General features: G+C 49.5%; 1 protein-coding gene across 3 annotated transcripts; it reads left to right on the top strand.

Annotated features, from left to right (window-relative positions):
* The first annotated feature begins 4,922 nt into the window (after positions 1-4,922).
* Positions 4,923-13,781, top strand: FEZF1 (FEZ family zinc finger 1). 3 transcript variants are annotated; one of them, XM_042923224.1, is made up of 6 exons: positions 4,923-5,357; positions 6,393-6,528; positions 10,724-11,597; positions 11,865-11,999; positions 12,219-12,351; positions 12,780-13,781. In XM_042923224.1, exons 3-6 carry the CDS (start codon positions 10,797-10,799, stop codon positions 13,136-13,138), a joined length of 1,428 nt encoding a protein of 475 aa, XP_042779158.1. In that variant the 5' UTR covers positions 4,923-5,357; positions 6,393-6,528; positions 10,724-10,796; the 3' UTR covers positions 13,139-13,781. The 3 variants fall into 3 exon arrangements, with proteins under 3 accessions (XP_042779158.1, XP_042779167.1, XP_042779150.1); XM_042923233.1 differs by lacking the exon at positions 4,923-5,357 and having other exon boundaries at positions 6,022-6,528; XM_042923216.1 differs by lacking the exons at positions 4,923-5,357; positions 6,393-6,528 and adding an exon at positions 8,049-8,191.
* The last annotated feature ends 208 nt before the right edge of the window (positions 13,782-13,989 follow it).

The following is a 13,989-nucleotide window of genomic DNA, read 5'->3' as shown; positions in this document are numbered from 1 at the left end:
TACAGCTTCTGGGTTCCAGATAGAGGAAGAAGAATGCCACAGATGCCTTTAACTCCCAGGACTTCATAACTTTACATCAAAAGTGACTGTATTTATGTGCTTATTTGTGGGTGATTGTTAAAATTTAGCAAATAGGGGCACCTGGCTGGCTCAGTCCGTTAAAGGGCGGGAGGAGGGGGGGGAGGGTTGATTTCAACTCAGGTCATGAATGTAAGGTTTGTGGGATCCAGCCCCGGAAGCAGGGTCCAAGCTGAGAGCACCGAGCCTGTTTGGGATTCTCTCTCTCCCTCTCTTCCTGCCCCTCCCCTGCTCACTCTCATTTTCTCTCTCTCTCTCACAATAAATAAACTAAAAAAACTTTTTATATAAAATTTAGTAAATAAACATATTCTAGACATATTCGTCTAAAATCTTTTTCCATCCCGAGGCGCCTAGGTGGCTCAGTTGGTTGAGCACCTGACTCCAGCTCAAGTCATGATCTTGTGGTTCTTGAGTCGGAGCCCCACATTGGACTTGCTCTCAGCACAGAGCCAGCTTGGGATCCTGTATCTACCCCTCCCCCCCCCCCCCACTCTCCCCTGCTTGGGTGTGCTCTCTCTCTCTCAAAAATAAATAAAACACTAAAAGATATTTTTTAAAAATCAATAAAATAAAATCTTTGGCCATCCCTAGGATCAGTGGTTCTCAAGTCAGAGAGGAAGTGAAGAGTTTATTTTGAATTCAAGAATCATCAGGCAGAGGAGTTACCCTTTCCTGGGCTCAGACACAGACTTGTTTCTGGGTCCCCTACACACAAGTTGTACCTTTGAAAAAATTAAAAGTGGTGTGTCAAATTATTTCCTTTTCTGCTTCAAATCAATTCTGACTTGCCTCTTAACACTGCTTCCTTGCTAACAGCCAACCAACAAGTAACACCTCTCGTGGTTGTGATTGGTGGAAAGAAACGTTTAAATGCTGAAACTTTTTAGGGCATTTCTCTAAAATGCCAAGGAAGCACAACGAATTGTAACTTTGGAAGGAGATACTGCTAGGGAGGTAGAAAAAGTTTCATTAAAGAGGGGTTATATAGTAAAAGGTCAGAACCCAGCAGGACTGTACTTCAAAAACTGGAAAGTGAAACGTGGAAAGATGGGGGTAGCAGCTGATTGTGGCAAGAGAGAGCTTTGACAGGTCCCCCCACCCCTCCCAGAGCCGGGTAATAATTTTTTAAAACACACTTCAGAGTTGCTGTATTAAAGGATCTCATTTGTTGTCATTTGTTCAAACTGCCCAGGCTTTTTTTGTTGTTGTTGTTATATTGTGTGATTGCTGGGTGTATTCTTTCATATAATTAGGATAGTCTATCAAAAAGTTGATTAATTTTAGAAATGCATAAGTGCTTCTAAACAGATGAAATCTGCTTTAATCAAACTGGGATTTTTGAAAAGCTTTTGTGAAAGGTTAATTCGTCATTCTACAGAAGAAAGTGTCCCCTGGAGACCTTAGGACTGAATGTGGGAGAGCAGGCCCCCAAGGATAAGGAAAATCCTCAAGGCTGTGAAAAATAATTTAGCAAATGTGATTCTTTATGTGCATTTTAACATGTCCATGTATTTAACCAGAAATCAAATCGTTGAGCCGAAGGGGTGTTTTTTAAATACAGATTTTCTGAAAAACATTTTGCAAAAGTTTGTAGTCTAACTTTTTAACAAGGTGATAGATAGCTTTTCATATGTAAAGTAGTTTTATTTTAAAATCTCTTTTCAGTCTCCAAGCCTCCCAAGAATGAAATAGGCTTTGATTTAGTCCCATTTCACAGAAAAACAATCCAAGGCAAAGGGTAACTGCCACCATCTGTTGTGGTTAACAAGGGGTCCACTAGCTGTGTGGCCTTCCCCAGATGAAGGCACTCTGCTTTAGGAGGCCAAAGCAAGGCAGGAAACTGGCATCATTTAATCCGGCCCTCAAAATGTGTGGGACAAATTGGTGATAGAAGTACATACGAAAAACTGTCTTAGAAAGGGGGAAAGGTTGTTGTCCATTTCAATGGACAATTGAAGAATCCAGCTTTAAAATGATAGTAAGGGGGGGGGGGGGGTGCCTGAGTGGCTCAGTCCCTTAAGTATCCGACTTTGGCTCAGGTCATGATCTAGATATTGGTGGGTTCAAGCCCAGCATCAGGCTCTGTACTGACAGCGCAGAGCCTGATGGGGATTCTCTCTCCCTCTCTGTCTGCCCCTCCCCTGCTCGTGCTCTGCCTCTTTCTCAAAATAAGTAAATAAACATGAAAAAAAAAAATGGAAGGATAGTAAGGAACATGAAGGAAAGGGGATTATAATGGCTAGTTTTGCATACGGGTTTTGCAGAGGCAAGAGAAGCTGGAAGAACGGAAAGATGCAGGAGAAGGAGGGGGAAAATGGTCTTTCCCGTTTGTGATTTCCAGTTACCACCACCCCCACGTCTAAACAATGAGGGAAGGGCTCCGATGCCCACTCGCGGCTGGACGCGAGGCGCATTGGCAGAGGCGGAGCGCGAGGCCAAAGGCCACTAACACCAGTGAGGCCATCGTGGCTAACATACGGGGACGCTCGGGTCCCACAGATCTTGCGGCTGGATTTGCCCATGTCCTGCATTTGATTCCACATCATTAGAATGAATCATTAGGAAAATAGGGCTCCGGATTTGGAATTTATTAGTGGTATCCAAGTTCAAATTCAGAAAAGAAAGAAAAAACACGAATCCTAGAAAGGCAACGACAGCAATCACGTGTACTTCGTAGCTGCCGCCTTTCCCTTTTCCATCTTATATGTGAATCGGCCGGTTGGAGCCCTCTCGACAGAGAAGGCATTCCATCAGTAAATGTTGGGGCCTTCACTTATCTAGAGAAATAATAAATTGGAATGCTCTGCTAATATTAAAGGCTAATGATTTTCCTCTTCAAATAAAACGTCGATATCTGCCAAATAAAAGGGGAAGAGATCCTATGGAAAGTAAGGAACCCCAATTATTATCATGCCTGCTGCCTTTTGAACGCAGCATATGCTCTTAATTTTTAAAATTGTTTTGCTTTCCGTAAGAACTCTAAATCAGCGTCATTAAAGCCAATTTCTCCTTCTTTCCCTTTTTTCTCCCTCTCCGCCTCTTCTTTCAACAGTGGTGTGAAAGTTCAGTTATTCTCCGTCATGAGTATAAAGCTTTGGAAATCAGCTCATGTGCCAACACCGGGAACTTTTCCAGGCCCACGGTGCGAAAATGGAATATGTGCTGTGGAATTATTATTTTTGTCCTTTAGGTTTACATCTACGCCTTTGTATTATGTAAATTTATGAGAAGCTGTGAATCACAGGGTTAGGTAGAGGAGGGGTTTCTTCCCCCTCCACAGGCAGCGGGAACCGACCCCATTCAGTCTTTGAATGATGCACAGCCTTCTTATCCTTCCGTGGGTTTTTTTGTTTGTTTGTTTTGTTTTGTGTTTTTTTTTTTTTTTTTTTTTTTTTTTTTTTTTTACCCAGACCCAGCTTCTCTCCCCACCGTCGACCCCGCGGGCCGGCAGGGGCTCAGGGCTGACACCCAGGCCCCAGGAGCCTCGGCAGACACGTTCGTGACAGCAGCCGGCCGGCCCCACGAGGTCGCCGGGGGCCGCGGGATGCTGTTCCCCTGTTGCCAGCGTCAGCACTGACGCGGGGCGCTGAACGCTTCGCGATCTTTCCAGTACCCTCGTCCCCTGTGAGTCTAATTGGAAGCTATGAGGGCGGACCCACTGTCAGCGAAAGTCAAAGAGTTAACAACTCAAAGAAGACACAGAGGGAAGAGAAAAAGAAAAAAAGACTTCCAAACTAATTCAAACTAAGACGGGAGTAATTTTACTTAACATCGTAAAAGTTGGAGAGATTCCTTAAAGCCTGGGATTCACAGTTCAACTTTTGAAACATGTGCAATGCCTACAGGATCAGGTCTGAGAGAGGCCTAAGGTGGTGGGGGCGGGTGTCGCAGAAGAACGTCCACCTCCACCAAGAGAGGGGGCCCAGGCCAGTGGCTGAGCGTCCCCCTCCGTCCTTCAGGGATTGTGAAAGTAGCTGGAGGTGGCTGTGGGGGTATTGTGCTCCGTGCACAGTCATGCCCTCTCCTCCTTTAGCAAGGAAGAAGGGCTTGGCAGGGGGAGCTCAGGAACCGGAATGAAAGTTCAGGTTGGAGGGTGGGGCCCAAAGGGGAAGGCAGAAGGAAACTCTTCCACCGAAGAATCGAGTTAGAAAACTCCCTCGCTTTCCCCGAGACCGTCAGGAGACACCCAACAATTGGCAGCCCAAGCCAAACGGCTCCGAAGGCAGGATTCGCGCGGCTGGGGCGGGCACTGAAACAGAGGGCAATGGACACGAAAGGTTTTCGGAGGAGAGCTCACAGGTGCCCCCGCCACCCCGTTTAAAAGTGGCTTAAGGAAGTGTTTTCCGGGAAACTGAAAGTGACAGGCAAAACTTATAAAAAGATGCTCCGGTTCCCTCTTGGGCGTGCCACGGCGTCAGGCCTGTTTTCTTTCTCTTGACATCTAGATTAAATGACCCTTCAGTTACACCCGGAGTCGTCAAAGAAAGTCTATTAGCGACTGTTCCGTTCAGAAACTTTTCAAACGGGAGTTCTCCGCCATCTGTTACTTGGTCTCTAAACCCGATCCGGCACCCCCGCCCGAAACCCTTTGGTGACTGCCCCCATCTCCCACCAGCCTTGGGGGTGGGGAGGGGAGGGACGGAGCCGTCGCTGGATCCGCGGGGGTGCGGCGGGGAGAGGGAGGAGCGAGATCGCGCCCCAAAGGAGCGCGGGGCGCGAAGGTGTGGTGGAGGCCCCGAGGCCGGAGGTCAGAGGGACCCAAGCGACGACCGCGCGGCGCGGGCAGGGCGGGTGGGGGGCGCGGGAGCCCCGCCGGACGCGCAGCGCGCGGGGGGCGGGCGGGGAGGTCTGGCTGGCGGCGGGCGGTGGGAGTAGCGCCCCGGCTCCCAGTCCCCTCTAAGCCGCTCCAGCCTCCCTAGCCGGCCCCTCCAAGGCAGGGTCACAGAGCCCGGTCGCCCCCGGCCTTGCCGACGTCATTTTTAACCGTTCGGGACTCGTGAGCAAGAACCAATAAGTGGAGATCCCAGCCAGGGAGTGTTGTCAGCTTTTCGGTTTTACTTCGGACTTCTTTTTAAATGGCTCTGCTCCGGCAAACGAATCGTGAGTGAGGCCGGGCACCTCAGCTCCGGCTCCCGCAGCGGGAACGCAGTTCCCGTCCGAGGCCAGGGCCGGGGGGCGCCGAGGTCGCCGCCGTTATGGACGCCCAGGCGGCCGAGGGCAGCGGGTCGGCGCGGGGCGCTCCCGGCCGGGAGCCACCGACGGCCGGGGTCCGGGAGGTAACTACGTTGATAAAAGGCTCTCGGATTTTCATTTACTTCTGTTGCTTCTCCATTTTTCTAAGCTCCTCCTCTGCTCTGTATTATTTGAATTTCTATTATAGACATTTATTTCACGGGAAATCAGAAAGTTTGCAAAGAACATCACAACTGCTCTAAACCTCGTGGGTAGTATCAAGGAAAGAATCGGGCGGTGTCGAATGTAGGTTTTATTTTGACCACAAAAATGACTCGTAAAAATTATCTGGGGACTGCTGCTGAAAAGCTATAATCAGCCAGTTGCACAACCAGCGATCAGTGCAGAACAAAAGAGCGTGTTTGGGGCGTCCTCTTCTAATTGTTCACTTCCCAGGCTTCCAGAACTACCTTGTAAATTGCAAGCAAAACTTGTCTGACTTTTGTAGTTTGACTTGTAGCAGCTTCTCGGACGAGTTGGAAACATTGGGTTGCTTGTTTCTGAACTTCTTTTTCCCCCAAGTCCAGCTCTGAGTCGCAGTCTGTAGGGAACACACCTCACAGGCCTGTGGGAACGGGTGAGAAAAACCCCAGCATTAGTGGAGGGGCAGAAACAAACCCGCGGCAGGTGATCCTTGTCTGTAATGCTTGCCGGCTCATTAATAGCTCTCACCTTTGGGGCTCTTCCTTTACTTTTACAAACCGACTTAATATGTAAATGCTGTTTTGAGGACAATAATTCCACTAGGTTGAACCGAGACCCCCAATAAAAAGAAATAAATAGTAACAACAAAGGTCTAAACAACAAACCACGCTCCGTCCTCCCCTCCCCCAGAAGAAAGGAGAGCTCGGTGAGTTAACTGACCCCTCCTTCACAACCAACCGAGCACACTGCCCTTCACACGCTCTACAAAATTAGCAAAAATTCTTTATTTGCTGCCAAACTAAAAGCACACTAGTAGCCTCAAATCGGAACTCGTAGCTCTTGTGTTTGTTGATGTGCTGGAAAGTTAGTTCCCACTGTGTATTCATTAACTTAATCTGAGGTACTCAACAAGACTCTTCCTTTGAACCTTGCAGATCCCCCTCTTTGGGGCCTACTCCAACGCTCCACCTCCATCACACATTACAGGAAGTAACAAAAGACAAGTCAGAGATAAAGACTGAGTAAAACTGTAGAAGAATTTAGGAATGTTTTTCCTCCTCCAGAAGGCAGGTAGGTTGCTATTTATTAAACAGGAAGACTTGTGGATGGGTCCTAGTGCCTGGGGAGGCAGGGTGGTCGGAATAATAACCTAGTCTCTTCCATTGAGCTCATAGTAGCTACTAAGAAGCAAAGGGAAAGCAGGCTGTTACTTCTGATGAAGAGGCAGGGGCCATGGATGTTGGAGAGGCCTGAAAATCCTAAAAACGTGAGCAGAGATGAATTCATGCACTTGGCAGAAGGTTGGATAAGTTATAATAGTTTCTAATCCATGTGTTCCTTTTTAAAAACTCAACAGTACTTTGTGGCTTATTAAAGAAGAAGAGGGGAAAGATTGTGGATTATAATCAATGGCTCCATTATATTGCCTTTTATTTCAGATTGCAGTAGTCTTGACCAAAAACTGCATTTGCTTGTGACAGGAATGTAAATTTAAAAACCTGTGAAAATTATGCAAGTTCTTGAACAATCAAGAACAAAGTTTAGGAAGCACTGAAATAAAAATTGGGCTCCCGAGGCAAAAAAAAAAAAAAAAAAATGAGAACTTGAAATTATTTTAGAAGAGTAGAAATTTTTCGTATTTTTTCAGGAGGTCTTAAGAGTTTAGAAGGTCTCTTCATATCAAGGACTGCTCTGCTTCCCTCAGTACATCTCAGGCGGGATAAACCACACACTTAATACTCCCCTTCCACAAGGATTTAAATACTGGCTTTCTGTGATTGGGAAGGAGTGGGACACTTAAAATCACTGGCTCTGACCAAAAAGGGGATTAGAAGAGTCTCAAAGAAAGTCCAAAGAAACTATAACTGTTTCTATTTGCCATTAATGAAACGAACAAGGCTGTCTTGCATTCTTTTAATAAACAATTTTTAAGTGATGAACAGTTTTAGAAGCTTCTGAATTTGCCAAATATGCTCTGCTTTTCTTTTCTTTTTTGTTTTGTTATCTTTCAAATGTGGGGAAGAAAACCCAAAGTACTGGACAGATTTGACAAGACGATGGAAGCCCTTCCTAAATACATTTTGCATTTTGTTTACGGCAGTTCTAACTGAATACAGATGTATTTTTTTAAGTAAGAGCTTTAAGTTAGGTTTTGAATAGAAGATACTCATTAACCAATGTTGGAATATCAAGACCTTGATTTCATAAAAGCACCTCTTCAGTCTTTAGGATTAGCAAACTCAGGTCTGATGTTTTAAAGGGAGGGCATAATTGCTACTTTGCAATATTTGTGTTAACTCGCATGACACTTTACTTTCAAACACTTGTCAAAAAGGCAAATCCCGAAAAGACCAGTGAAAAGCAAACACTGGAAATATTAACTATACAAATAAGTATACCCCTTAGCCAGTAATTCTCCTTGTTAGTTCGGTGTCCACCGAAGGAGAAATGTACCGAGGTCAAAAACAGGACTCTGGCCGTTAAGGAGGAGGGAGTGGGGGAGGGGGAGAGGGGAGTGCGGAGGGACACGCGACGAACGTAAAACAAACTGGTGGCATTCAGTCCAGAAGGCAGGTAACGCTCCGGAAGCTGATGAGGTGTACCAGTCAGCTGGGCGCTCCGAAACTTTCCAGAGCCAGGCTGTTTTCGTGCTTCTTTGCTTTTTCCTTCAAACCTGGCCCTATGTTGGAGGGGTGCAGCGTGAGGGGGATTTTTCGATGTTGGGAAGTGGCAGGTAGGAAAGGAAACCTGACCTGCCCCAAAAGGCAGCAATTAAAGTCTTAACGGCGACCCATCTGTCGTGGGACGCCACCGCCCCCACCCCCACCCCGTCTTTCCCCTAGCAAAGCCGTCCCCGAGCTCTTTGTCTGAGCAGGGAAGAAGAGAAGACAGGGTCTGAGGCCCCAACAGCAAAAGGAAAGGAAATTTCCAGCTTGGGTGCACCCTGGGTGACTGAGCCCGGGCCCAAATCTGCCGCGAAGGCGCCTCTCTCTGGACTCGGCTCTAGAGCCCTAAGCTCGCCTCACCCTGCACCTGTATACGGCTGCAGCCTCCCAGCCCGAAGCCACCCCGAGACCCGAAAGGAGGCATTTCCCAGGCCTAGTTGTTAAGGCCGGTCGCATCCAGACTTTCTCCCCATTTAGCCCTTTGGCTGCCTCCAACTTCCAATAGGACTCACGCCTCCTCCCCCACATCCTTAGCAATTGCGTGTCCCCACCACCCATCCCGCTGCTCTGCTCCGCCGCTGGACACAAAGCGCGCGTCCCCAGCCCTGGCTCTCTGCAGTGTCCACCCCTCTCGGCTCGCACGGCCGGGGCGGGGCAGACCCTCACGAAAAGCCAGAGTGAGTGGCCTGTGCTGAGCATTGTGGTAGGGAGGAGGGATTATTTTGAGGCAAATTTCCTCCGTTTGGGGTCCAACTTCTCATTTTGGGGTGACATTGCTCAGAGGCTCAACAATCCCAGGTTTTATAGTCTGCATCCAGGCTCCCACTGCTGACCCTTAACAGGCCTCTTGCAAGAAGTCACCCACACCCACCCGTCACCACCCGTTCTACACGCACTCACTGAGGGTAACTCACCAGGTAGATGGCACCCTGGGCTGCAGCGGGTGGCCACTCCCAGGGGCTTGCGGGCCGCAGGGTTCTGAACTGGCACGTTTGCGCTCTTCCTCCACTTCGTGGCTCGGGCTCGCGGCCGCCGATCTCTCGCCTCGCAGCCGCTAGTCCCACGGCTAAGCTCTGCGGGATCGCAGGCTTGCAAAGGGGAGCAACCAGGAGCGTGAGCGCTGCAGTGGTCGGCGCGCTCCGGACCGCGCCTGCCTAGGCGGCGGGAACCCGCGCAGCACGGAGAAGCAGCCACCGGAGCCTTCCAGGAACACCCCTTACGCTCTACCGCTCCTCGCAGAGTTTTGACCGAGGCGCCAGACCCGGGGGCGCCGGCATATTGGGGCGTTGCAGGGACTAGGTCTCCGCGCGCTCGCGTGCCCGCAGGTCCCGGTGCTCGCCGCCGCGCGGTGAGCACACGCACCCAGGCTGCCTCCTGCGCTGCTTTGACAAGTGGTGGGGACTCCAGCAGTAGGGACATGGAGGGCTGGGGGTGGAATCATAGGTTGTTTCCCTTCTCTGCTTAACTTTCAGTATCTAAAATGCTCCGAGAGAGCTCTGAGAGCAGGTACTTAACAGAAATATTTTTTCTGGGCTCTCAATGGAAACGTATAAAAGCGCGCGCGTGTGTGTTCGTGTATATCGGGGTGGGGTCCGGCCGCAGCCGAGGTTTCTTGTCGTGTGATACGCGCCTATGCCTTGCAACTCCTTCCCAACTTTGTGGATGGAGTGCGGCTTTCCCAAACTTCTGTCAAGGTACCACATTTACAAAACCACAAATACATAACAAGCCTCCCAAGGCCTTTAATTCTCAGGGACGTTTGTGAGGCCAGTTACCTGCTGGCGTCTTCCAAGTGGTCCAGATTCGGCTCGGGCCGCAGAGACTCCGGGATGCCAGGAGTCCTCAGCCCCGGGCCCCAGAGGAGCCCTAGAAAGAGGGCTGCGGAGGAGGCGGCGCGGCTTTGACCTGGGCCCGGTGTCGGCCCGGCGGAACCGTGCAGAGAAAGCTCGGATTTCGCTGCGGTCGGCTTCCTGGCCGTGGCTTTCTGGAGCCTGGCGTTTCATAAATATAGCCGGGCGTTTGCCCCTGAATTAGACTCCGTTTCCTTATTTAGCCTTTGCACAATGATTTTAGATGATGTCACTTAGAGCTAAACGAGAAAATTGATCTCAGATTTGCTTGGCCTTTAAAGCCTGGTTAAGCAGATTGAGAATTAAAAAGACAGAGGAAAAAGCAAAGGGGCGGGGGACAGCGAGGTGTGCGCCCGAAAGACTGCGCGCAGAGGGGAGGGCGTGCCGCGCGGCGAAGAGCGCCCCCGCCTCTTTTGGGCGGGGGAACTTCACTCACCAATGAAAAGTAGTCACTGACTGCGGAGAAAAAAAAAGTTTTCCTGTTGACTGTTGGAAGCGAATTGAGCAATTATCTAGTTTACCTTCTCCTCTTGGAAGTTAACGATTGGCGAGATCTTGGCTGCGTTATTGACACAACACTTTCTATTGATAGAAATAAGTAGTGATTGTCCTCGAGTCATTGGTGCGCCAAGAACTCTGCGATGGGCTGGCAGGAGTCCATTGGGCTGGGCAGGCAGGTTCGGCTGGTGATGCTGGGGAGGAGGAGGAGGAGGCTGCTGGTGGTGATGGTGCCCGTCCTCCTCTCCGCAGGTCTGTGACAAGCAGGGAACAAGGCAACGACGGCGCAGCCTGGCCCCGGCTGACGGACGCTGGCGACTCAGAGATGGACAGTAGCTGCCACAACGCGACTGCCAAAATGTTAGCTACTGCTCCGGCCCGGGGCAACATGATGAGCACCTCCAAACCCTTGGCTTTCTCCATCGAACGAATCATGGCGCGCACCCCAGAGCCCAAGGCCCTGCCCGTCCCCCACTTCCTTCAGGGAGCCGTGCCCAAGGGGGACCCCAAGCACTCTTTGCATCTTAACTCGTCGATCCCTTGCATGATCCCCTTCGTGCCTGTGGCGTACGATACGAGCTCCAAGGCTGGAATGACGGGTTCGGAGCCGCGGAAGGCGAGTCTGGAGTCTCCGGCGGCACCCGCGGCGGCGCCCGCAGCGCCCGCGTTCAGCTGCAGCGATCTGCTCAACTGCGCGCTGAGTCTCAAGGGCGACCTGGCCCGGGACGCGCTGCCGCTGCAGCAGTACAAGCTGGTAAGGCCCCGTGTGGTCAACCATTCTTCCTTCCACGCCATGGGAGCCCTGTGCTACCTGAATCGAGGTGACGGCCCCTGCCACCCGGCAGCCGGCGTTAACATCCACCCGGTGGCCTCCTACTTCCTCAGTTCCCCTCTGCACCCTCAGCCAAAAACGTATTTAGCTGAAAGAAATAAACTGGTGGTCCCGGCGGTGGAGAAGTACCCCTCGGGAGTAGCTTTCAAAGACTTGTCCCAGGCTCAACTGCAGCATTATATGAAAGAAAGCGCCCAGCTTCTGTCGGAAAAAATCGCGTTCAAAACCTCTGACTTCAGCCGAGGCTCTCCTAATACCAAGCCCAAAGTTTTCACTTGCGAAGTGTGTGGAAAGGCAAGTACTATGCAGGAGGGAGGTCTTCCTTCCTTCCTTCTTCCTTCCTTCCTTCCTTCCTTCCTTCCTTCCTTCCTTCCTTCCTTCCTCCCCCCCCTCCTTTCCTCCTTCTTTCCTTCCCTCCTTCCTTTCTTTCAAATTTCATTTAATTTTGTAATTATTTGTATACCTTTTCTATAAGGTTATTTCCTCCCTCCCCCTGCTCTGCCGCGCTTAATTTCAAAGTACTTGTTGGGCTAACCTGTTCTCCATGTGTTTAACTTTAAGGTCTTTAACGCACACTATAACTTAACCCGTCACATGCCAGTGCACACAGGAGCCAGACCCTTCGTTTGCAAAGTGTGTGGAAAGGGCTTCCGGCAAGCCAGCACCCTGTGCAGGCACAAGATCATTCATACCCAGGTGTGTTCCTGGTTTACTTCGGAACGGTTGGTAGAAAAATAGCCGCTAAACCCTGACTGTTTAGCAAAAGGTTTAAAATGTGCTAGCTGGACAGGAGGAAATGCCATGTTTTTGCCTTTGTTCTGCTTAAAAACACGGGAGACAGCATTAGTGTGTTTTTGAGTTTCCAGGACTCCACAAAATACCTTAACTTCTCTGCTTTTCTTCCCTTCCCCTTAGGAAAAACCTCACAAATGTAACCAGTGTGGCAAAGCATTTAATAGAAGTTCCACTTTAAACACGCATACCCGAATACACGCAGGCTACAAACCGTTTGTGTGTGAATTCTGTGGCAAAGGATTTCATCAAAAAGGTATAGAATGCAGGAGGCGTTGCCTTTCACCGGTAGTCCTACTGAAAGTTCCAATCTTTTCCGGGTATTTTAGAAAAATGATTTTTAAAGTGCACCTAGTTACTGGTGCATCTGTTGCCATTCCAACCTCCTGCCCTTGCATCTGATTAGTAATAGAGAAAGACATGGTTTATACAGTGAGGGGTATTTCCCAGCGGCTTGTTCTCGTTTTATATAATTGGGTTAATAAATATGTTTTAAAATGTGGAGGGGATGGCCTCATTGCTGATATTTACAAGTAAACGTGGGGAGAGACGTGCAGGTGCCCAGCGCAGCCCCGCACCTGCTGTACCAGCTGTGGCAGCTCTTCCTCCTGCTTTGCAATAGTCCACTCCTCTCTTTTCAAGCTCTCAACTTAGACCCACGTCCCTGTCATCTGTCTGTTTCAGGGAATTACAAAAACCACAAGTTGACCCACAGCGGGGAGAAGCAGTTCAAGTGCAGCATCTGCAACAAGGCTTTCCACCAGGTTTACAACCTCACCTTCCACATGCACACTCACAACGACAAGAAGCCCTTCACGTGCCCCACGTGTGGCAAAGGCTTCTGCAGGAACTTTGACCTCAAGAAGCACGTCCGCAAGCTACACGACAGCAGCCTGGGGCTGGCCCGCACGTCCGCTGGGGAGCCCGGCACGGACCCGTCGCCCCCTCTACAGCAGATGCCGCCTGCCACCCTGCCGCCTCTGCCGCCGCCGCTGCCGCCCCCTGGTCCCCTGCAGCCCGGGCTCCACCCGGCCCACCAGTGATCAAGGCCAAAGTCCCTTCCCAGCCGCATTCGGGCCCCACTACCGAGGCAGCGGGGGAATAGAGCTGGTCCTGCAGACCCAAGCTGGTCTGCAGACCCCAGGGCGTGTTGGGGCCCACGTTAGCGCCTACCAGAAGCCTCTGCACTTCCCCCGCCTTTAGCCTCTTGCATGCACCTGCTAAATGGTTCTGTGTATTATATCCTATATACGCACTAACGATTATGAGAAAATTGGGGGTTTTGTTTTCTGATTTTTTTTTAAACAAAATTCTGTATTTATTGAGATCTGTATTATCCTACCCGGGAATGCTGCACCATTTTAATTTTATTATTGTATATATTTCCATTGTGTTATTCTGCGGTCTCAAGATGCCTGCCGATTGTTTATCATTTCCTCTTTCCCTGAGGTAACAAGACACTGTGTGTATGTTATATATACACGCATAGATGTGTGTGCCTGTAAAGGCACATTTCACAGTCGTGAGCACACACACACACACACACACACACACTAGAAAAAGGTGGTTCATTATGGATGAATTTGCATTTTGGTTTTGATTCTTGCACGTGAAAATTGATTCATTGACTGTTGGAAATAAATACTTGGAACATGCTTATTTAATCAACAAACGTAAGGGCTCTGTTCATATTATTCAGCTAGAGATCACTATTCTGACCCCCTCATCCTTCCACATTCTTTGAAAGTTCAACCCTGGGTTAGTACCACCTAATGTTTGTTCTGAGAAATTCACCAAGAACAAAATAATAGTCTCTTTACACAGTTACAACTTCAGCCCAAAGCAATGAAATTTGACAAAGTTCAGAGGCAGAAGATGTGAAGTTTTTTAACAA

The sequence above is a fragment of the Panthera leo genome, chromosome A2 (genome assembly GCF_018350215.1).
Source record: "Panthera leo isolate Ple1 chromosome A2, P.leo_Ple1_pat1.1, whole genome shotgun sequence".
NCBI classification, from domain to species: domain Eukaryota; kingdom Metazoa; phylum Chordata; class Mammalia; order Carnivora; family Felidae; genus Panthera; species Panthera leo.
Note: the sequence above shows the minus strand (reverse complement) of the source record. Positions and strands in the feature narration are given on the sequence as shown.

Coding starts and splice junctions, on each gene's coding strand:
- FEZF1 (XM_042923216.1), top strand. Junction 11,598..11,864: donor CTTGCGAAGTGTGTGGAAAG/GCAAGTACTATG, acceptor TTTAACTTTAAG/GTCTTTAACGCACACTATAA. Junction 12,000..12,218: donor ACAAGATCATTCATACCCAG/GTGTGTTCCTGG, acceptor CCTTCCCCTTAG/GAAAAACCTCACAAATGTAA.